This window comes from Zingiber officinale, chromosome 6B, assembly GCF_018446385.1.
Source record: "Zingiber officinale cultivar Zhangliang chromosome 6B, Zo_v1.1, whole genome shotgun sequence".
Classification (NCBI taxonomy): Eukaryota; Viridiplantae; Streptophyta; class Magnoliopsida; order Zingiberales; family Zingiberaceae; genus Zingiber; species Zingiber officinale.
This window is the reverse complement of record NC_055996.1, coordinates 117,476,215-117,502,332: the sequence shown is the minus strand read 5'-3', so window position 1 is coordinate 117,502,332 and position 26,118 is coordinate 117,476,215. Positions and strand designations below refer to the sequence as shown.

General features: G+C 37.0%; 1 protein-coding gene across 1 annotated transcript; it reads left to right on the top strand.

Annotated features, from left to right (window-relative positions):
* Positions 1-20,681: 20,681 nt before the first annotated feature.
* LOC121991447 (D-aminoacyl-tRNA deacylase 1-like) lies at positions 20,682-22,461 on the top strand (the record flags this gene model as incomplete). Its single annotated transcript, XM_042545447.1, has 4 exons — positions 20,682-20,856; positions 22,131-22,156; positions 22,235-22,290; positions 22,416-22,461. Coding segments are annotated over 4 exons (303 nt in total), but the record flags the coding sequence as incomplete, so codon positions are not given.
* Between the last annotated feature and the right edge of the window lie 3,657 nt (positions 22,462-26,118).

Here is a 26,118-nt window from a genome sequence, read left to right as displayed (position 1 = left end):
ATATATTTGATATTTATTTCTTTAATTTATCAATGGGTGAGATTTAGTTCGATGAATCAATAAGCCCGATAAGTTGGGAAATGATATCACTTATAGTGTGTGTTGTTGATTATAGAAGGAAACTGTGTCCTAGTAATCTAGGTTGAGAATGTCCCCAAGAGGAGCTCATAAGGATTGTCATGTTAAACCCTGCATGTGGACTTAGTCCGACATGACGATGAAGTTGAGTGGTACTACTCTTGGAGCTAGATATTAATTAAGCGAGTTGTCAGTAACTTACTTAATTAGTGGACATTCGATATCTTAAACACAGGGAGACTAACACACTCATAATAAGAAGGAGCCCAAAATGTAATTTGGGATTGGTGCGGTAGTTCAATAATAGTTCTTTAGTGGAATGAATTATTATTGATGAAATTAAGTTGTGTGTTCGGGGCGAACACGGGATGCTTAATTTCATCGGGAGACCAAAACCAATTCCTCCTCTCGGTCCCTATCGTAGCCTCTAGTATATAGAGATTTATACCCATCGCATACCCACCTTCTTACCCATCCAATGGGGCCGGCCAAGCTAGCTTGGAACCCAAGCTAGGGCCGGCCAAGACCAAGTGGATGAGTCATGTAGGTGGCCGGCCACTAGAATATTAAAAGGATTTTTATTAAAATTATTTCTTATGTGGATATCATGATTTTAAAAGAGAGTTTAAAAATTAAAAATTTCCTTTTATAACTTTCTACAAAAGATTAAGAGAAGAGATTAATCTCTTTCCTTATTTGTAGATTAAAAGGATGGTTTTAATTTTTGGTAAAAACTTTCCTTATTTGTAAATCATCTACATGTTTAAAAGAGAGTTTAAAATTTGAAATCTTTCCTTATTTGTTGATTAAAGGAGGATTTTAAATTTTAAGAAAACTTTCCTTTTTAACCATGTTCATGATTTAAAAGAAAGTTTAAAAATTAATAATTCTCTTTTATTAGTTTCTACAAAAGATTGAGAAAAGATTTGATATCTTTCCTTATTTGTAGATTAAAAGAGATTTTAATTTTAGAGATAACTTTCTTTTTATCCACATGTTTAAAAGAAAGATTTTAATTTATTAAATTTCCTTTTTATAAACCAATCATGAAGGGATTAAATTATTGAAGAAATTTTATAAATTTCTGGAGACAAATTAGGAAGTTTTAATTAATTAAAACTCTCCTTGTTTGTAGCTTTGGTGTGGCCGGCCATGTAAATTGAGAAAAGGAAAATTGTTTTTAATTAAATAAAATTTTCCTTTTCATGGCAAAAGAATTAAGGAAGTTTTTAATTAAATTTCCTTATTTTCCAAGACCAAGGATTATAAAAGAGGGGGTAGAGAAGGCTTCATGAGAACAACCTCTATTATTTCTCTCCCTCTATTCCTTGGTGTTGTGGCCGGCCAACCTCTCTTCCTCTCTTCCTCTTGGTGGTGGCCGAACCTTCTCTATTTGCTTGGAGCTCTTGTGGTGGTCGGATACTACTTGGAGAAGAAGAAGAAGAAGGAGAGAAAGCTTGTATCCCTTGGAGCTTGGTTGGTGGAAAAAGATCTTCATCTTTTGGAAGCTTTGTGCTTGGCCGAAACTTGAAGAAAGGAGAAGAAGGTGCTTTGGTGGATTCTCATCTCGGAAGATCGTTGCCCACACAACGTCCGAGGTTAGAAGAGGAATACGGTAGAAGATCAAGAGGTATTTCTAAAAGGTATAACTAATAATTTTTTCTTTCCGCATCATGCTAGTTATTTATGGAAATAATACCAAATACAAGAGGCTTACGATTCTAGTATTTCGAATATATTTTTCGAAGTTGTGTTCTTTTGTTTTTATTTTTCCTTGTGATTTGATTGTTCTTTTCGGTTAACCTAAAGTTATTTTAGGAAATTAAATATTAGATTTCCATAAAAGGTTTTGTCTAGTCGGTGGTGGTTGCTCCTATATCCAAGAAGGCCATGTGCCTCGCCACGTCAGTACTGGGAACCAATTATGGAAATTAATATTTAATGGAATTAATAACTTAAGGTGATTTGGGTCGAACGTGTTAAGTTCCGCAGGAGATCCAAGTCAAAACCTAAAAGAACAAATAGATTAAGTTTTGGATCAAACGTGTTAAGTTCCGCAGGCGATCCAAAATTTAATTTAAAAGAACACATGGTAGCTAGGAAAAGGTTCAGACCTTTGTACAAAATTTTTGTACAGTGGAACCTCTAGGCTTTCCGAGTAGCAACCAACAGTTCTTTCTCCTTGTGAACATCTTCCTTACCAAATTCACCAGGTACTCTTCATCTTCGGTCTCTTGATCTGACTCTTCTTCGGGTTCAGGCTTGTTTTTAGATCTTTCCTTGGAAGAACCTACAAACAAAGCTACACCTTTCTCGGTCCTTGCATTAGTTTGCTCATGCAATTCTAATTCACAAAAAAGCTCGTCTAATTTTAGTTTGGATAAATTTTTAGAGATTTTATAGGCGTCCACGATAGATGCCCACAAATTGTTGCATGGAAAAGCGTTCAGGGCATACCTTATTAAGTCCCGGTTCTCCATTTGATGTCCTATTGCGTGGAGTCCGTTGAGGATGTCCTTGATCCTTGTGTGGAGCTGACTTGCCGTTTCTCCTTCCTGCATTTTAATGTTAAATAATCTATTTAAAAGCAAGTCGCGTTTTGTTACCTTGGCATCGCTCATTCCTTCGTGTAGCTCGATCAACTTGTCCCAAAGTTCTTTCACATTCTAGTGAGGTCCTACCCGGTTTAGTTCTTCCTTCGTTAGCCCGCATTGCAGCGTGTTGAAGGCCTTGAAATCTGTTGAGGCTTTCTTCTTCATGTGTGGAGTCCATTGTTTCGGCTCCAATGGAACTCCGGAGTTGTTGACCGGCGCCTTATAGCCTCTGGTGACGCTGAACCATTGGTTGAAGTCCGTCTTCAGATATACTTCCATTCGCTTTTTTCAGTACGAAAAGTCATCCCCGTTGAACAGGGGAGGACGTACTGTGCTGAAGCCTTCAAGTTGAGACATCCTGCACACAAGTAAAAAAAACAAACAGAGTCCCAAGACTAGGTCTTGAATTATTAGTGTGGGATTAAAATAGAAATAAATTGAGAAACTGATTTGGTGTTCCACCAAATCAAATTAATAACAACGAAGAAAATTCCCAAAAAGGTAATAATACCAGTTTGAGATAAAGACGAAAAATTGAAAAACGTCAAAGAACAGGAAAGAGAATTACACACCCCCTGTCTGATTGGTGGTTGCACCAAATCAGAGCGGTACCTGCTCTGATACCACTTGTTGGATCGTAGCGTTCGATAAGGGGGGTGAATATCGATTAAAAAATTCTCAAGTAAAATGCGCAGCGAAAAAGCAAACAAGCCAAAGAGAACACAAGGATTTACTTGGTTCGGAGCCTTTGGCGACTCCTACTCCAAGGCCCGCACACAAGGGTGCTTTCGATGGGCAATCACTAATAATTCGAAAATTTGTTACAAACTAAGTACAAGAATTATGTAGTAAAAAGGAAAATCGACAATTATGAAAATAAGACAGGAAAGAGAGAAAACTTTGTCAGAGATCTTTTCTCAACGTCGTAGGAGCACAAAAAAGTAGACTCTGAGTTGTTGATCTGACTCCAGCCTTGACCCTCCTTATAAAGGTGGTTCGGGGCGCTTAGAACCTTCAGGGCACCCTGGTTGTGACGTAGCTGAGCCAATCAGTGAGCTCCACTTGGCGAGGCGACGCTGGGATAAGTTTTCACCTCCGGACACCCGGAACCATCCCGGGCGCCTGGACCCTTATTTTTCAGCAGATTCATTCCTGCAAGAAAACGTTAGTCCGGAGATAAATATAAGATATATATCCTACAAAACAGAGTATTAGCACAGTTAAAAATCATATAGAATATTAATCAGATTCCGTCTTTCCGAGACCGGAATCTAGTCAAGATCTCGACTTAGAATTCCGAAATGGTTCTAAGTTGGATCGGCGCCTAAGTTCCCTTCCTGGGAATGCATCCTCACAGTCACTCCCCTCCAGTGACTTACCTTCACTTACCTACCAGACGTCTGGTTAGCTCTTCGACCCGTCTGGACTTTGCGCCAGCTATACGGTCAGTCCGTCGACCTAGATGGACTTCGTGCCAAACGTTCGGTCAGCCCGTCGACCCGTTTGGGCTTCGTGCCAGCTATCCGGTCGACCTGTTGACCTAGCTGGGCTTCGTGCTAGACATCAGGTCAGCCCGTCGACCTGTTTGGACTTCTCCTGCACACTCGGTCAGAGTGTTAGATAATAACGAAACTAACTTAACCTATTTTGTCATTCATCAAAACTCAAGTTAGACCGTTAGTGCTAACCACACCAATAATTTTGATATTCAATGTTCTAGTCTAGTTGACTCAAATTTCATTGGTGCTCTTAAAGACTCAAGACAACCATCTATTTCACAAGTATATCCTAAAGTCCTCTTATATGTGCCTACTTGTGATAAAACCCTAGAATTTTCATCTACTGATTGGTATATTGACACTAGAGCAACTTATCATGTCACATCAGATTATAATATTCTTACAGACATAATGTTATATTATGACTCAGATATGATTTAAGTAGACGATGGTTTAGGTTTGCAAATTGCTAATCTTGGAAACACATATGTTCATTTATCTAATCAAATTTTTTTACATGTGGAATGTCTTTCATGTTCCATCTATCACTAAAAATTTACTTTCTACATGTTAATTTTGTCTTGATAATTACAATGTCATTTTTGAGTTTCATCGTAATCATTATCTTATAAAAGATAGAGGAACAAATATTATTGTGTTTTATGGGAGAATAAAAAATGGCCTCTACTATCTTTAGAGTTCTTCCATCAAAGCTTTTATTGGTGAACGCACAAATAAATCAGCTTGGCATGCTCAACTTGGTCATCCTTCCCTTTGTATTGTTCAGTCAATCATCAATAGGTTTGGTTTACCTACTTCTATTACCTCCTCTCCATCTCACTCATGTAGGGTCTGCATAGAATCTAAAAGTCATAAACTACCTTTCTCTTCATTTGATTATGTTTCTAATTTCCACTTGAAATAATTCATTCTAATGTTTAGGGCCCTGCACCTATTTTGTCTAATCAAGGTTTTCAATATTATGTTACCTTCATTGATTATTTTAGTAAATATACTTGGCTCTATCATATGAGAAGGAATATGATTTATTTGATATATTCTGTAATTTTTAACTTCAAGTTGAACGATATTTTAATCGTAAAATACTCTCTTTTCATTCTGATTGGGGAGGCGAATATCAAACTCTCCATCGTCATCTTGTCTCTTGTGGAATTGTCCATTGAGTTTTTTGTCCTCACACTCCAGAACAAAATGGTCCTACTGAGAGAAAACATAGACATATAGTTGAAACTGCCTTAGCTCTTCTTCATCATGCATCGGTTCCGCGTAAATTTTGGGATAAAACTGTTAGCACTGCAGTTTATCTCATAAATCGATTTCCTACTCCATTGCTCAATCATAAGTGTTCTTTTGAAAAACTTTATAATCAAACCGTTGATTGTACTTTCCTTCAAATTTTTGGTTGCGCATGTTATCCATTGTTACTCTCCTATTCTAAACATAAACTTGACTCTCGTTCACTACAATGTGTTTTTCTTGGTTATAGCAATTTGCACCATGGTTATCATTGCTTGCATATACCAACAGGATAAATTTATATTTCACAATATGTTACTTTTGATGAGTCTCTCTTCTCTTTTTCGGTAGCTTCTTCGATCTCTCCTCCAGATACAAGTGGCACATTCTTAATGCCACCTAATATTATCAGAAGTGATGACATCCTAGGTCCTACTCCGAAACTCTCTAATAACTCCCCTATACCATCAGAATCACCTCAAGTCGCTGCTCCAATCTTGGAAGCCTCGTCGGTCGAAGATAATATGCTCCCTAGTTCTAGATTCTCGGATAATGCAAGTTCATCATCTACATCACCATGTCAGCCTATTTCCTCGTCGCCATTAACAAGTGATTCAGATGATAATGCTCCTCGTCGCATGTTTCCTGTTAGTGGCATTTATAAGCGTTGCCCACCAAATGCAACTCGATATCCCCTTCCACGAGCTCTAATGGTCTCTTCAAAATTTATTGAACCAACTTGTTTTACACAAGCAAGCAAGGATCCAAACTGGCGTAGTGTAATGGCTACAGAATTTGATGCACTTCTTCGAAATGGAACATGGAGTCTAGTTCCGTGCACTCCCTCAATGAATGTTGTGGACTCTAAATGGGTATTCCGTCTTAAGCATCGAGCTGATGGTTCTCTTGAATGACACAAAGCTTGACTTGTAGCTATAGGATTTACTCAACAACCAAGTATTGACTTTAATGACACTTTTAGCCCAGTCATCAAAATTACATCTGTCAGACTATTATTATCAATAGCTGTTAGTTCTAATTAGCCTGTACGATAATTGGACATTTCAAATGCGTTTCTCCATGGTCATCTTGAGGAAATTGTATTTATGGAGCAACCACCTGTGTTCATTCATCTACAATTTCCATCTCATGTTTGTCAACTTAAGAAATCCTTATATGGTCTTCGACAAGCTCCTCGTGCATGGTTTCATCGACTATCTAATTGATTACAAGCTCAATGATTTTCTGTATTAAAGACTGACTCATCTTTAATTCACAAATATAATAAAGGATCTATGATATTTTTTCTTATTTATGTGGACGACATTTTGATAATCGGCAATGATCACAAGGGTATTACAACTTTATTAAGTCTTCTCAATCAAGAATTTCTTACTCGAGATTTGGGTATTGCTCATTTTTTTCTTGGTATTGAGCTTATTCTATATGAGGATGGCTATCTTCTCTTTCAGAGCAAATACATTACTAGACTTCTTCAAAGAGCCAAAATGGATGGAGCACGTCCGGTCTCTACATCAATTGCTATAAACAACTCTCCAACTTCATCCTTTTCTACTTTGTTTGATCCACAAATTTATCGAAGTATTGTTGAGCCTTACAATATATCACTATCACACGCCCTAATATTACTTTTACGGTAAATCGTGCTTGTCAATTCATGTATGCTCCAACTGAACAAAATTGGGATAATGTAAAAAAGAATACTTCGCTATCTCAAAGGTACTATTCTACATGGTCTTCTTTTATATCGTCAATCGTCTCGAGATTTACATGCATATAGTGATGCAGATTGGGCAAGTTCTCCTGAAGATAGATGCTCTACTAGTGGATATGCAATATTTCTTGGATGAAATCTTATTTCATGGAATTCGAAAAAGTAACCTACAACATCTCGTTCAAGCACTGAGGCAGAATATAAAGCTATAGCAAATACAACGTCAAAAATTATTTGGCTTTAATTACTTCTCTCTGAACTTCATCTTGCATCAAATATTGCACTAAAAATTTGGTGCGACAATATTGGAGCAACATATCTCACAGCAAATCCAATCTTTCATTCTCGTATAAAACATGTAGAAATTGATTTTCATTTTGTTCATGAATGTGTGGCCACAAAGCAGTTATCTGTCTCTTATATTTCTGCTGAAAATCAAATCGCTGATATATTTACTAAGCCATTATCTAGACAATGTTTTAACAAGTTAGCAACCAAACTCAACGTCAAAGATCTCCCGTTAAGTTAGTCGGAGGGTAAAAGAGATAAAAGAGAATTACCAGAATTGACCAGATTAAATCACCAAATCAAATCAAATTAGTATTTGGATTATTCTAATAATTATGTTATAATTATTAGAATAATTCTATTATTTATTAATTGGTTAATTGACCAAGTACTTTTTGAACATTATGTATTGTATTGTCCTTAGGGCAAATATCAATGAACAATAGATTTTATTACTCTCATATTATTCATGCTCTTTCTCTATTCTTCTTCTTACATCCTTTATATCAACATATGTCAATTTATAATAAGGAAATGTTGGCTATCATACATGCCGTTACAAAATGGGGACCCTATCTTCTTGGCCGATCAAGAGAAATTTAGGATATGATTATGAAATCGTTTATAAGAAGGAAACAGAAAATACAGTAGCTGATGTTTTATCTCGTCTTCTTAACCAAATAGAGTTTGCTACTATAACTTTAGTAACTTGCAAAAACATGGACAACATAAAAGATATTACACTATTCAACGACACAGGCTCTCATCCAAAACATATTACAAAATTCATTGGCAGAACCCCACTATTCTTAGGATGGAGAAATTTTGCGATATAAAAACACAATCTTCCTTCCAACAAACTTAGTTGAAAAGGAAGTAATACTGGAGGAATTTCATTGTTCACAAATTGCAGGGCATTCTGGCTTCCTACGCACATATAAATGGATTTCAAGAGCTTTCTATTGAAAGGGAATGAAGAAAGACACCAAAAACTTTGTTGCTAAATGTGATATATGTCAAAGAAACAAAGGAGAAAATGTAGCAAGACCATGTCTTCTTCAATCCCTTCCTATACCTGAACAAATATGGGCTAACATTTCCATGGATTTCGTAGATGGGTTACCCACTTCACAAGGACAAACTACTATCATGGTGGTCGTTGATCATCTGACAAAATATGCCCATTTTTGTACATTATCACATCCTTATACAACTGCCCGTGTTGCTTAGCATTTGTTGACCATATAATCAAACTACATGGTCTACCAAGATCTATTGTCACTGATAGAGATCAGGTTTTCACAAGTAAATTTTAGAGAGAATTATTCCAATTGCAAGACACTAAACTTAATTTTAGCACATTCTACTACCCACAGTTTGATGGACAAACAGAGGTGGTTAATCGATGTTTAGAGAATTATTTACGTTGCTTAACTAGTGATAGACCTAAGGAGTCGGTTTGTTGATTTCCTTGTGCAGAATAGTGGTACAATATGACCTACCACTCAGCTACTAAGATTACCCCATTTGAGGCCGTTTATGGATGTATACCACCCTCAGTTAGCTCATACACACGTGGATCAACAAATGTGCATCAAGTCGACCAAAACCTACGCACAAGGGACACTACAAAAAAAACCAGCATTACCGACAGATTTATCCGTCGGAATTCCGTCGCTATAGACATATAGCGACGGAATTCCGACAGAATAATTTCTGTTGGTAAAATATCCGCCGGCTTCTATTACCGACGGAAACAGAATTCTGACGGTATTTTATACCGACGGAAATTAAGTTTCTGTCGGTAACGTACCGACAGAAAATACATTCCGTCGGTATAATAACGATATTCTCCATCACCGATTGAGCGACATTCTCCGACGGAACAACATCTTCCGTCGGTAAATACCGACGGAAAAGGCTGATCCGTCGGTATTTACCGACGGAACAGGATAATCCGTCGGTAATTACCGACGGAAAATCCCTTTTCCGTCGGTAATTACCGACGGAACAACTTTTTCCGTCGGTAATCACCGACGGATCATCCTGTTCCGTCGGTTGCCCGAAGTGATGCATCGAACTAAAAGTTCGATAATTACCGACGGAATATTTTCCGTCGGTAATCCGTCGGAATTTCAAAAAAAAATTTCCAACTTCTTTTCGTTTACACGTTGTTCCCATATACATTTTCCACATATATAAACAAACCATCACACTCGATGGTTTCATACAATATCCACACAACAAATACAATCCACAATAAATATAATCTACATCAAATATAATCTACACACATATATCTATCATATGATAATCACAAACTAATAAAATCCACAAAAAAAACCATATTCCATATAATCCATAGCTAACTAAATCTACAGAATATATATTCTACACATATCCATATCAAAAATCAAGTTTACATAACACATACCGAACTAAAATGTAGTCCCAATAATACAAGAACGGGAAATCGTAGAGAAAATCCTGTAAAAAGACAAATACAAAATGATGTTTAAATAAACAGTTTGCATATTTATATATTAAGAATTTTATATGAAATAATACCTGAACAAAAAGTGAGCAAATGATGTAGTGAAGAGCCAATATGTATATATAACTGAACGTGACTCCTGAAACATATAGTAATAAAACCTTTAGAAATAAACATGTTATAATATCAAAACAGGCTCACGTTCTATATAATAAATAAAAAACTAAAGTATAGCTGAACTAACAAACCTCAAAAAGCTAACGACCACCGTCTGATAGATCTGGAGTCTCCTGTGACTCAGATCCCTGTGATGCTTGGGTGAAAGAAGCCACGATTGCCCGCATTTGGGCCATGAGATCTTCATTACTCTTGTCACGTTCAGCTCTCTTCTTCTCCTCATCAGCTCTCCACTGATCCATATCAGCCATCCTCTGATCCATTGATTTCAGCTGAGACCGCAGTTCTTGATTTTCACGTCTTAAAGACTGCATCTCACCAGAAGAAGAGGAACTAGCACGGCCTACTGGATTCCTCAAATGATCAAATGCCACTTTGGCCTGAGAGCCAAGGCCGTAGAGGGTGGAGTTTTTTGTCCTTCCACCGACAACATCATAATATATCTCATTTAGATCGTCGGTGGATAAAGACTGTGACTCTCCACCCTCTGCTGATGGCTGAGATGCCTGAGCCACCCGTTCTGTCATTTCTTGCTGCATAAAAAATAATATAGTATCCAATTTGATATGTATTACTAATTACTAATCAAGATATAAATGAACAAATGTAATAAAGTTAATTATCTTACATGTAGAATTTGAGATCGAGAATCAACAAATGACCCATCTTTCTTCTTGTGGGTCTTCAGAAAAATCTCCATACATGTAGGCTGTCGGGCAAGCTCACGTTCCTACATTTATAAATTAAGGAAAAAATTAATATGCTCAACAATACAAGGTTGGTAATAAATACAAAATTTGTTATAAAGTATAATTTTAAATTATACTCACCAGATCAATGGTATGCTCAACAATAGATCTGGATCCTGACGTATGCCGAGCGGTTCCGGTGCTCGGGCCACCTGGTTCTGTATTCCTATTTGCTTTTGCCTTTTCGGCATTAGCTTGCCACCTTTCTGCAGCCCAGGTGGCCGTCCATGCACTCCATATCACCTCCGAAACATACGCAGGCCTAGTGCCCTTCTTTCTCATGTAATACATATGATCTCTGTAGAGTTTGGCACAATAAGTATTCCATGTAGCTTTAAATTGATCTTCTTGTCCGTCCACCCAAGTATATCTTTTCTATAATTATAAGTTAAACATTTAGTTTAAATGATATAAATGATAACTATATTATAGAATATGAATTAAATATATTAAATTTACTCACCACAAATTCATTATAATAAAATAGCTTCATCTCCTGGTCTACATGCCTCCATGTAGTACCAGACGCGCTAACTCGTTCCTTAAATTTTGCAGTGATATATGTGGCAACTCTGTGCCCATCCGGAGTGAACCTGCACAAAAATAGACCTTTAGGTTATGAGAAATATATTATAACTAATGTTATATATAAACTTGAATAATTAATAAGACAATATACTTACGAGTCCCCGACAACGGTAAGGACTTTGTGGCCACGGGGTGCCACAGCCTGCTGCTCTGCCATGATAATATCTACAAAATAACATTGCAACACATCATAAAAGGTCTAAAAACCTGATAATATAAATACAAAATATTAAGGAAATCTACTTATCGACGGAAATAATAATGTTAATATTTAATCATCATTAACATCTGACTAGTCAACATTAACAGTTTCTATGTCCTCATTGCTAGATGAGCTTAGTTCAACTTCATCCTCACTGTTGGACATCTCCCCATCATCCATCTCTTCGTAAATGTCATTAGCATCTACAAGCAATTGAGAAGTAGATTGGTGTTGTAAATCAACTGAATATATCTCCACTTCATTATTCTGAAATGCATCATGGTTTTGAGCAGTGATTGTATTCGGCATCTCTATGGTCGAGCGAGGCTTGATTCGACAAACAGACAACCATTCACTAGATCTTCTTCTCTTCGTAGGGTATTCAAGATAAAAAACTTGACCCGCTTGTATTCCGAAAATAAAAGGCTCAAACTTGTTGAATCTTTTATTTGCATTAACCTCAACTAAATTATAATTTGGATGAATTCGAGTACCTATTCTTGGGGTCGGATCATACCATGAATATTTGAACAACACACATCTCTTTATTGGTAATGCAGGATATTCAATCTCTATGATTTCATCAAGTCTACCATAATAATCAAATTCAGTGTTATTGTTGTCCACATATCCTTTGACGCAAACACCAGAATTATAAGTTAATCTTCGTGAATCTCGTTGTGCCACGTGGAATTTAAGACCATTAACATAGTAACCAGAATACACCTTTATTTTACGAAGGGGTCCTGATGCAATATTCATTATCCTATCATCTTGCACATTTGATATTCTACGATCTTTCACCTATAAAAATAAGTAACATATATCTTAGTACACTTCTTAATAAACATGAACTTAAAAATTTCACAAATTTTCTAACTTACATATATTTGAAACCACAATGCAAATTCGGTCTCTAACTTTGTAGCTACCTCAGTTGCACCAATTGATGGATTTTGGAGATATAATTGTTGTTCGTATAAGCTGAGAAAATAAGTAATTATATTAAAATTGGGATATCAAGCAAAATAATTAAACAAATGATAATTGTTTGATTTAAGAAGTTTACTTACTTTATGTATGGTTTGACCTCTTCACAATTTAAGAGTATATATGTTCTTGCAGCATGATATTCTTCCTCGGTTAACCATCTAGCAAGCGATGCACCCATTAACTTACCAGAAACTTAAAAATAGAAAGCATAGATGGATCTATCGACTGACAAGCATCATCGAATTTCTAGGACACTTGCGATGTCTTGTTTGCACACTATCAACAAAATAATATGAGCAGAAAGAAGATGCTTCTTCTACTAGATAAGCATTGCATATTGACCTTCAACTCTTGCTTTGTTACGAACATTATTTTTAATTTCCTCAAAAACCGTTCAAATGGATACATCCATCTGTACTGCACAGGACATGCTATTTGTGCCTCGTATGGTAAATGTACTGGTAGATGTTCCATTGAATCAAAAAAACTTGGTGGAAATATGCGCTCCAGTTTACATAATATGAGTGGAATGTCTGTTTCTAGCCGAAGCATATCATCTATCGTAATACACCTTGATGTCAAATCTCTAAAAAATAGACTCAATTCAGTGAGTGCTTGCCAAACATTTTGAGGAAGTAAGTCATGGAAAGCTACTGGAATAAGTCTTTGCATAAATACATGACAGTCATGACTTTTCATTCCAAACATCTTTAATCTATTCATATCCACGCATCGACCCATATTTGATGCATAACCATCTGGAAATTTGATTTCTTTCAACCAATTACATAAAGCTTGCTTGCCATCTTTGTCCAATGTATAACAAGCCTTTGGAAATCTATTAGTTATTTCATCTTGATGCAACTCTGGTCTATTGACTAGGTCTTTTAATTCCTCACGTGATTTTGCAGTGTCTTTAGTTCTTCCAGGCACATTCATCACAGTATTAAAGATATTATCGAAGAAATTTTTCTCAATATGCATAACATCTAAATTATGTCGAATAAGCAGATACTTCCAATACGGTAACTCCCAAAAAATACTCCTTTTCTTCCAACCACACTTGCACATCCTAACAATATATTTATTTATCTCATCAGAACCAGATTGTGATACTGGTAGAAATCCATAACTATCAATTTGCTCAATGATTTGTTCACCTGAAGCATGGAGTGGCGGGGATTTTCTGACTACAACATTTTTTAAGAAATTTTTCTTATTTCGCCTAAAAGAGTGATCAAGTGGTAAAAATTTACGGTGATTATCAAACCAAGACACCTTCCCACTGTAAGGTAATGAAAATGCATCAGAATCAGTCATGCAGTGTGGACATGCTAATTTACCAGCTGTGCTCCAACCCGATAACATTGAGTATGCTGGAAAATCACTGATCGTCCATAATAATGCAGCATGCAATCTAAAATTAGTTTTGCTTGCAACATCATAAATCACCGACCCTACATTCCATAATTCATTTAACTCTGCAATAAGAGGTTGTAAGAAAACATCTATCTTCTCTTTGGGATTGGTTGGACCAGGAATAAGTACTGTAAGGAACATAAATTCATCTTTCATACACATCCATGGCGGTAAATTGTAAGGTGTTAATATAACCGGCCAAGATGAATATTGTTGTCCTGACTGTCCAAATGGTTGAAATCCATCTGCAGAAAGTCCCAATCTCACATTACGTGGTTCCATTGCAAATGAAGGAAATACAGCATCTAGATGTTTCCATGCAGGTGAATCAGAAGGATGACACATTATACCTCCATCGTGCTCATGCTCATGATGCCACGTCATATGGCAAGCTGTAGTAGCAGATGCATACAAACGTTGAAGTCTAGCAGTTAACGGAAAATAATACATCACTTTCCATGCTATTTTTTTCTTCTTCTGCCCAGGTATGCGAGTATCATGCTTATAACGAGGGTGTGTACAGATTTTGCATTCACGCAGATCATTGTCTTCATTCCAAAATATCATGCAGTTATTTATACAACAATCAATTTTCTCCACAGGCAAACCTAAACCTCTGATCAATTTTTTTGTACTGTAAAAACTATCCGTCATTATGTTATCAGCAGGAAGCAATTCTGACATCAACTGACAAATGTCGTCGTAACATCTTTCTGAAAAATGATGTTCTGCTTTCATATTTAATAACCTTGCAGTAGCTGATAATTGAGAATGACCTGAGGGAATGTCTTTCCACACTTCTCTTTCACTAGCCTTTAACATTTCATATAGTTGCTGATATTCAGGTGTTGGTGTTTCATCTATATTAGAATAATCAACTGTAGCATTTATCGTATCATGAACCATTGATTGCATTGCGATATCAATATTAATTGATGCTTCAGGATCAGTAACTGTTGCCCTGGATGACGAACCACCAGAAGGTCCAATTGGTTCATATAAATAAGGTTCTCCGTGACAGTACCAATTGTAGTAATTTGGCACAAAACCATTTCTACATATATGCATTTTTACAGTATCCTCATCACGGAAAGCTCTATTTTGACATTTTTTATGATTGCATGGACACCGTAACTCAGCACCATTCATACATTCAGGGTGACTTTTAGCAAAGTTCACAAACTGTTCAACTTCAGCAATAAAATCATCTCTGATAAATCCTTTTTCTAATCGATTGTACATCCAAGCTTTGTTCATAGACATTTTTACCTAAAACTAATATATTGAGAACTAAAAATTAACATACATTAAGATACTAACACAAAACAAACAAACGGACTATATTATGCTATAAATTAACATACTAACATAACATATTTCTAACTTTAATCATGTTAAATGACATACAGTATAATTTAGTAAATTTTACCGAATATGTGTAGGTCAATTGGAGAAGAGCAACAAATGCTACATGTTTACAAAATAAAAATAATTTAGCTCGGAGAGCGAGAGGGAGGAGGACGAGGAGAGCGGGCGGCGGCGGGGTAGGTGGGGGCAGGGGGGTATAGGGGGGAGGGGGAGGCCGGCGCGAATTGTCCCCAGGGCGGCGAGGAGGAAGAGGAGGAGAAGGAAGGGGAACGGGCGGCGGGGGAGGCCGACGAGGAGGCGGCGGCCGCCGCCGGGGCGGGAGGCCTGCTTGCTGGGTGGCGAGAGGCCGAGAGAAGCGGCGGCGAGCGAGTGGAGGATCGCCGACGGCACGCGCAAAAACCCGCTGCGGGCGAGGAAGCCCACTGCGGGCACGCGCCGCCGCGTGTGGGCGAAGGCCGGCGGCAACTGCCGCTCGCCGGAAAAAAGGAAAAAAAAACAAAACCAAAAACTAACCTGCGATCGGGAACGGGAGAACGAAGCGATCGGGAACGGGAGAACGAAGCCGTCGGGCGCGCGCGCGTGAGGGAAACAGGAGGGAGGTTAGGGTTTTTTTAGGGGAACTTGCCGACGGAATTCATATTCCGTCGGTACACTTTAAGTTTACCGACGGAATTAGTAATTCCGTCGGTAAATTACCGACGGGATCGCTTATTCCGTCGGTAATATCATTAGTTTACCGACGGAATATTAATTCCGTCGGTATCACGCTGTTATACCGACGGAATGATTTATTCCGTCGGTAAACTAATGATATTACCGACAGCATATTAATTCCGTCGATAATTCCGTCGGAAACACTGGTTTTTTTTGTGGTGGGACCAAATATTGCAACTTTTGAAAAACAACTTATGCAATGCACAAACAAGAATGAAGCAACTGGCTAACAAGCATCGTTCGGAAAAAGAATTTGCAATAAGAGATTGGGTTTTTTTAAGACTTCAACCATGCAAACAAGTTTCAATCCGTCCTTCAACCTCAATGAAGTTGTCATCGAAATTTTATGGCCCTTATAAAGTGATAGAGCGTATTGGACCTATTGTTTATCGCTTGGAGCTTCCAAAAGATTCTAAAATACACCCTGTATTTCACATGTCTTGTTTAAAGAATAAATTAGGCGATAAATTTACTTCTCAACAATACCTTCTTGAAGTGAATTCAAATGGTGAAGTTAAATTTCAACCTTATGCTATTTTAGAAAGGAGACTTGTGAAGAATAATCAGGTGACGGTTGAGCTATTAATTCAGTGGGACAATTTATCTATCGGCGATGTAATATTGGGATTTATATGATACTATTCAAGAAAATTTTCCAGAGTTTATTGATAAACAATCTTAAGGATAAGGTTGTTTTTAAGGGCGGTGGAATGATAAGACCCTTTAATATATCTATTCAAATAAATCCTTTAACTTTATTTCCTTTTTTAAAATAAGTTTTAGACTTTTTTTTTTTTAAGATAAGTTTTAATAAGACATTTTCTTTTTAAAATATATTTTTTATTTTATTTTTCTTTTAATTTTTTTTTTGAAAAAGTAGTTTAGGTCTTTATTTAAAAAGACCTTATGTAATTTTGGAGGACAAATAATTTCTCTTTTAGTTAATCAATTTCATTTGATTATTGAAGGTCGATCCCCTCGAAGTGATCACTCTATCCCTTTTATATTTTTTTTCTTTCAATTTTTCTACGTGATATACCTCGGGTTTCTATCAGTAGCGCTGTAGTGCAGAGAGGGAGGAGATGGCGTGGAGTAGTGATGAGCATTCGGTCAAAATCGAACCGACCGAACCGAATAGACCGAAAACCGAATAAATCGATTTTGTTTTCAACCAACCGAACCAACTGAATTCTCTACAACAACTGAACCAACCGAACCGATAAAAGATCAGTTAATTCGATTTTTGACCGAATAAACCGATTAAACCGAATTTTAAAACTTTATTTGATTTTAATTAAAAAAAGAAGAGATTTTATTTTATTTATTATATTTTTAAATAAAAATAAATTAATAAATATTTTTATTCGGTTTAACCGAATTACAAAACATAAAACCGAAACCGAACCGAATTCATCGAAAACCGAACCAAATTTAAAAAAAAAAAATGAAAACCGAATTAACCGAACCGAATTTCTAAATTCGGTCGGTTCGGTTCGGTTAATTCGATTTTACCGAATTTTTGCTCACCCCTAGCGTGGAGAGAAGAGGAGACGATGTGCAAAGAAGAAAGAGCGTACTAATGATTTAGGGTAACAAAAATTAATATGTTTATTAATTTATAAGTATAATGACATTTATAAAATTTGTCACGGTAAAGGATCTAATTAAATATTTTATTTTTAAAATTAATCCATTTTAATAAGTGTCATTAAAACATAATTATAGATCTCACAGGTCATCCGAGTTGGTATGTGGTGGGATGCTTGCCACATGAAATCATGGGGTCGAAACTCACCCACCTATCACATGTTCGCTCAGGATGCTGTGATTTATGGAAGAGTCGAGACATGAGGGCGGTGGTGCAGCGAGTCCTCTCGGCCAGAGTCGAGGTTAGTTTTCCCCGTCGATCTATGGAAGATTTCTCTTCCCAACGGTCTACTTTGTGTGCAGGTGGAGGACCGCGTGGTGTCGGAGATCGGTCCCGGCCTACTCGTCCTCGTTGGCGTCCACGAATCCGACACCGATGCAGATGCCGAACACATGTACGCTTGCCTACTTCTTTGATCTTTCGTTTGTTTACTTCCTCTCTCTTCTAGTTGTTGGATTCTGTTTACTTGACTTGTGCCATGCACCATTCATTTGTCATATTTACTGGGATTTCCATGTAGATCCAAACTTTTTCATGTTCAATTGAGACGGTTACACATTAACGATTCTTGATTGAGTTTATGACTTGTAGAAGAGCAATTTCCGTATGAAATGGAGCATGTGAAAATTGATTTGAAGTCGTTGACATTTCATAATGGAAGACATTTATGTAGGATTAGTGATGGTGCGTGTTACAAGTGGTTTATTCTTTACAGTTTATTGCTTGAGAATTAATAGAATAAGGATGATACTGGTAATGGGTCATCCCAAAGAAGTCAAAATAAGAACCAAAGAAACTAATCTATAGGGTTGGGCTAAAGTAAAACGTGCCTTATCTGATAGTGCAACTAGAGGAAACAGTTTGTAAGGCTAGATTCACTATGGAGTTGTTAATGTAGACGAATGATTTCCTTCTCTAGTCCATGCTTGTTGGATGTCATGTCATTCCCATGGGACTGAGGATGTGTAAGATGCAAGGTTACAAGAGTTGTCAACGCCCCTATCAACAATAAGAAAATGAGAAGGTTCTTAAAAGATCCATCATATTTTACATGTGAATTATTGAAAGCCCAACCACACAAATCTGCGAAAATCTAAATGCAGCATTCCATGTGAATTATTGAAAGCCCAACTACACAAATCTGCGAAAATCTAAATGCGGCATTCCATGTGAATTATTGAAAGCCCAACTACACAAATCTGCAAAAATGTAAATGCAGCATTCCAATCCAACGGATCTCACTATCAAAGGAAGGTGGGTGAAGAATCCTGGGCGACTTGACAAATCACACCAAGTTAGAACGGGCAACCATACTAGTGGCATGACATCACAAGGCATGTGATGTGTACTTAAGTCAGCATGGGAGAGTGTAAGACAAATTCCCTTACACCTTGCACAAGAGGGTATGATGTAGTGGGAAGTGTGTTAAAAGTGCTTAATGCTTATGGTATACAAACTTCATTGGCAACCCAATATTTTCGCCCTCCCCCCCAATTTTCATACTAGACTTAGGGTCGATTTAGAGAGCTTGATATTCCTATGAATCTCATTCCTAGAAAAAATGGAAATATTCCTAGGATTATTTCTCCAAGGAAAGGTTAACACAACCATGTCTTGACACAGAGAGAAATGGTAAAATATCTAATTGTTTTGCGTATGTTTGACAAATACCAAAACATCCTCTCCATAACATGCAAAGCTAAATATGTAATAGCATCTAGTTACATAGAGAAAGCCATCTAAATGGTAATATCTTTCTAATAGGAAACTACACAAACCAACCTTCATTTGGCTTGTATGCTTAAATTGATTTGAAATAGTATTTTACCCTTTTTTATTGCTTAAATGTAGCCCATCCAGTTAGACCTACCTGCATCATTCCAATCAGGATGCTAGAATTCTTAGTGCAACTGTTTAACTACATGATCATCTACATCCAGCCTTGATGGTTTATGGCACCACCACATCATGCTTTGAACTATTCTGCCCTGTTTGCCATAACTTAGCCAAGGGTACATGATGTTCCTTCTCCTCCTCACCCACATGTGACTCTGAGGAAGACCTGACATCAAGATAGCTTTCAGACAAAGGTGCCAGCTTTACAAAAAAAATAATAAAAAAAAAACTCAGTTTGTGCTACTTTATTAGCATACTCCTTTCCTCTCTAGCTGGACCTGGACGGGTTGGAGTAGATGGTCCAAGCCTAAATAACTGATTTAACCGTTTCTTTTCTTAGTTAGTGACACTGCCAGTGCCACGAATAAATTTACTGCTTTTAGAACATGGTAAAGCTGATTAGTTGACAACTTATCCTAAAACCTCGTCCAATGAAATATAATTATGCAATTTATAGTCAGATTTAAGTAGCTCTTGTGCTGTATACTACTAGTTTTTTACATTCTTTCCTATCTTACCTTCAGATTCATTTGCAACAAATGAAATAATTATTTTTTTCTGTTTTCTAAACCAGATCTGGTATTGATGGGTTCTTACAAACAACTTCATCTTCTTTATGGGTTAGATATAAACAAATGCATGCAAGGGAAGATATAATGTTCACTATTAAAGTAATATGTAACATTTAAGCATCCTTTTTTGCAATTCCAGCTGCAGGAAGGTCTTAAATATGAGGCTGTTTCCGAATTTAGACACTGGGAAAGGGTGGGATCTGAGTGTAAGCATTTCCGGCAAAAATAAACTGCAATCATCCTGCCTTGGAAAAAAAAAAGCCAGAACTATAGATTAAAATTTGTTCTAAATGTTATCTTTCTTTTAAATCTATGGCAGGTTAAACAGTGTAATTTTGGAGTGCTGTTGGGTATATCTTGCAAATCCAAGTTTCCTCGATTGAGAGTCAAATTTCATATGCTATATAGTCCTTGCTGAGCTATCTCTATTGTTGCTTCTTTCAGTGAGTCAGTTCACCCTATATGGAATTTTAAAGGGTAATAAACCAGATTTTCATGTTGCTATGCCACCACACAAAGCAAAGCCTTTTTATGAGTCACTTGTTGAAAAATTTCGCAAGGCATACACTTCAGATGCAGTTAAAGGTATGAATCATATCTGATTTGATAAGACACTCATTATGGTCTCTCTACCATGATACATCCGCTGTGAGATGTACAGATAAGGTGCTAGAGCAGCATATTTCTTCTCCAATAATTGTATAGTCATTGATGAAATGCATCTATGAATCACAACTGCTATACCTTTCGTTTTTTGCCAATTTTTTTCTCTGAAACACACAAGTACTTGCAAATTTTTGTTTAGTTATGTGTAATGTTATCATTCCATGGTTCCTGATGTATTAATAAGTTCCAGCATCCTATGGCATCACTTTCAGACATTTGGATAAATAGAACAAATAATTTGTTTCTGCATGTTTCCATCTTCTCAGGTTCAAAATTTATACTTAATAGTTGAATGGATGAAGATCAAGATTTGGCATTATAAAGAAATCAGCCTTCTTAGTTGAAAAATGTCTTCGTTTTCTTTATTCTTTGCTCAAGAAGTTGAGGTGGTAGAAAGTTGGATTCCTATTCATTCTTCTTGAAGTGAAAACCATACAAATAATAAACTGAGTGATCACTTTTGTTTGGATTATCAAATGGAGCTGTGATGTGATACAACTTAATTAGGTAGATATAACATCTTAACTCTAGTTTCAAATGCCTTCTGGCGTTACCTTCACATATCTCCTCTTTCATCTAGTAATTGAAAATTTGGTAGTATTTAACCTAATATATGTTTTTGATGCTAGCAATTGTTGTCCTTCATTTTTTTAGTACATCAAATCCTCATCATTATACATATCCATTGCCACCATGAGATGCCCAATTTGTCTGATGGAAACACAATGAATTACATATCATATTCTTGCCGATTTCTAGTAAGATCTAGTTCTCTAGATCTGATTATCCCCTTCATTGGTTCTGTGAATTGTAAGATTAACTTAAACATGCTTTTGTATGTGTTCATACGTAGATAACTAAATTTATATATTTTCAGAAATACTACTTGGCTTTTATTTATTTATTTCCCCCCAGCTTAATTAAATCATATCAATTTAAAAGTAATGTTTTCTGCCATAATGGGTTTCTGAGAATAATAACTATATCTGATCTCCATAAAGTCCTGATCATTTTGAATTTTCTATTTTTTGGATCAAAACTTAATTCCATGATATTTCTATAACATCCATTTTTGTTATTCTTAAGAGGCTCCTAAGATAGTTTGGTTGATCATGATTTATTTCTCATCTTTCCTTAGTTATCATGATAATTATGCTCACTATATCCTTATCATGCTATCTCAATTTGTGCAGATGGTGTTTTTGGAGCAATGATGAAGGTCAGTTCAGGCAAAGGAATTGTGATACTTCATGTGCCAGTCTCCCATTACTGTTGCCTCTTTCTTGAACTCATGCAGGTTAATTTGGTAAATGATGGTCCAGTCACAATGCAACTTGATTCATCACAATCACGGTAAGTACATTCCAGTGAAAAAAAAATCAACAAAATTTATGACATCTATTTTTTTTTTTTCTTTTTTGACATCCTTGATTTAACTTTATTCTGCTCTTGGAATGGAACATTTTGATTGATCTCAGTGTTGGCGCTTCACTGGAAGATGGGGAACATGATCTACCATTGTGAAAAATGAGCAGGGGCCTGTCTTCAAACATGCCAATTCAGACTCCCATTCATTCTATCCAAAAATTCCTTTTCTCCATCAAGCTGTTTCACTAAACAACTTGATAAACTGTATTTTGTATCAAAATTATGTCAAATATCATCTAAGTTAATTTTTGATGTAATTCCGATCAAGATTTTCAATTTCATATTCTTGCAGACTTGTTTTAATATCTGAATGCGTTAGTATTATCTAGGACAATTTCAATAAAAGTTTGATATGAAATATGACTTTTCAAGCTGTTTAGTTTTTTGAAATAGTTTGATAGCTTGATGAATTTTCAATTTCATATACTTGACCATTCGTCTTAATATTTCAATGCACAAGTATTTAAAAGGACATTTCCAGTAAATTTTTGATATGGAATATGATTCATCAAGCTGTTTAATGAAATCATTTTGACAAAGAAAGTGTTCCGGTACCATGGGTTAGAAGGAACATAATTAGGATATTTTCAAATATGATGTCTGAACTTAAAATTCTTTGGTGCAATGTGGCCTGCTGTTCTAAGTGTTCGTATTTGATAACAAGTGTCAAGCCAAATCCAAGCAAGTAACAAAACTAAGTGCAATTCATATGCATAAAATTATCAATAGTTTGATAATAATTTATTTTTTTCATAACAAATGTGTTAATGTTTGATCAACCTATGAAGCAAAAATTGTGATTTTGCTCCCCTTAGCGGTCCTTATTGTTGGTCTCGTAGTAAGATAAAGAGAGATAAATTACATATCAAGTGACCTCCTATACGGGAGGACATTTATTCTCAAAGAAATGAGTCTCGTGAGAATTTATCTCTTTACCAAATGAAGCAACTCTATCATCTAAGTATTGACTTGGCTATACTATGGAGATAATATCTGATCAACCTATTAGAGTAGAAAGGTGAAGCCATCATCTTAACGACCCTTTAAGGATGGATCCACATTCTCTAAAACGGGTCAATTATGAATTACATTTGTCCTAGTACAGTGCCTATTTATATGAAAAAATTAGACATCCAATGAAGTATTTTATCCTCACTAAGAATTGGTCCTAAAATATGTAATCAACCTAGAAAGTTCAAGGTGGAGTGGAAGGTGAAAAGAGGAGTATTTATGTATCTATCTTTAAACATTTCTGCATTATTGCTCTTTACCTCAAAAGATGGGAAGGGAAAGGAAATGAATTAACGGGGGAAGAAAATTAGTAGGGAAGGGTAATGCTATATTTACTTGGAAGAGCGTAAAGTAAGACTAAGGAAAAATTTTTACAGTGAAAAGTTTTTGTTGTTTACTTCATTAAAATTTTGAGAGGGAAGAGAAATTTAATCCATCAGCGGATGATTTTAGAGCCAAAATCGATCACCTCAAAATTGGGCTGAAAACAACGGATGGAAAAAAATGACACATATACATTTTTTATTCACAAAATTACATCATATATAAAAAAATTGACGCATGTACCCTTTTAACTCACAAAATTATACTATATACCCAAAAAATGATACATATATCATTTTTCAATTACAAAAATTACAAGGGAGAGGGGAAAGAATAAAAGGACTCCACGGAAAGAAGGGAAAGAAGCTAAAGAAGAAAAAAATAAAAAAGAATCGCGAGGCCAAAGCGTCACTCCTTGTAAAAATCGTTGCACGTCTTCTGTTTGATTTGTCGGATGGTATTTCTACCGCTCGCTGGTGGTACGATTGTTAAGCTGAGCTCATGATCTCGGCACCGGTGATCGTGAATGTTGGGACTCGGGATTGGAGATCCAGTGGCAGGTTTTGAGATGTGGCAGGTGACTGCGATCACATGAAGGCAACGAAGATGTACCTGATGAGGTGGGCTAAGGCAGAGGAGGAGCGGGAAGCACTAGCGGGATGTCGGGTCTCCAGAAATCCAGCAACAACACTAACTTTCTTCTTCTCCCATTCACTAATATCAAACATCAAGTGTAGTAAGTTTGTTTTTCCTCTCCTCATAGCAACAACAACGATTTCCAGCCGTTGCTTGCCGTCTCCCTCTCTTTCTCCTCTTCTCAAGAGCAGCACCTTATTGTTTTTGTTATCTTTTCCAATTGATCCATTAATAATGAGGGTCCCACCAAAGATAGGTAAAAATAAGGAATATCGACTGACGTGGAAGACAGAGTGAAACGAGGTATCCAAGTCGGCCTAGCAGACCGTGCATGGTCGAGCGGGCTAGGTACAACCAAGTGGGTTGGTTACTATCGAGCGGATGGTACCAACTTAAGAGATAAGTAAATCGGGCTCTCCTCGGTAAGGTAAAATGACCCTCTGGACAAAGAGAGCTAAGTAGTAGCTGGTCGTGCCAACCGAGCTCCACGTCCGGTCAAAGCGAGAGACTGACAATAGTCAGGAAGCAAGGTAAGAGATGAGTCGGCAGGTCCTAAGGAAACTGCTGAGCAGAGGCAGCCCAGCTAAGCAGACTCCGGTCGATTGCACATGACCTCACTAAAATATTTTTTCACATCCTTTTGGGAGTTTGTGCCGCTAATAACAAAGCATGTCCAGCAAACAATCATACTTTAGAAGTTTTCCCACTGTCACATCAGAGGATTGTATGATTGTTTAAGGAATGGTGTCAGAGACACTTTTTAACTTACCTTTTTCTATATCTAGGGAAACATGCCTATGCTTTGGGATGCATGCATGACCACTATAGTGACATTATAAAAGGGGGTTTCCATTTACAGGGAAAAGTATGTGCAACTTCGTTTTCTACATCTCTTATCTATAGTTCTCCATTTCTTGAGATCGCTGGAGAATGACTTGAGTATCGGAGGGTCAATGTCAGGAACACCTTCCTGGCCCAGTACTGACACTTTTGTATTGCAGGACTACATGGAGTCTTTACTGTGTCAACTTTAAAGCCACATCCTTAGCTTGTCATCTTCGCTGTTTAAGGATAGGATTATATTTGGCGTCGTTTGTAGAAATCTTACCTGAATATGAAACGTAGAGATGGAGGAGCTGGAGGACTCACCACCGTGACATTGATGCAAGATGAGTTGGCATGCTGATACAAGCACGGGCGACTAAGATGTTGGAGCAGCAGCAGGCGATAGTTGATCGTCAGGCAAATGAACAAGCAGCATCGGCAATAGGTCAACAAGCTGATCATAAAGGTCGAGGAGAAAACATTGCTGCTGGTCGTCCGGGCAACAAGCCGATCGACACATTTGGAGAGACACCGAATGTGCCAATCCCCTACCACCGAGGGTTGTTCCGCACCCCTTCGGAGGAACAAGGCCGAACGGATAAAGCACAAGGATCCTCATCGGAGGAAGCGCCCGCTTGGGACAAACATAAGGGTAAAGCACTAAGGCTCGACGATTCTCCTGAACGAATAAATAGGCAATTCTCTCAAGAGATCCTGGACGATCGGCTGCCGCAATATTACTCGCCGCTAACAATCAGAGAGTACACAAGGGCAACCAACCCTGAGGATCATCTCATCAAATTCGACAACATGGCCATGCTTCATCAGTACATCGACAGAGTCAAATGTCAGGTCTTCCTCACCACGTTATCCGGATTAGCGCAAAGGTGGTTTAGGCGGCTGCCGATGGGGTCGATCTACAGTTTCAAGGACTTCCGCTCAGCATTCCTGCAACAC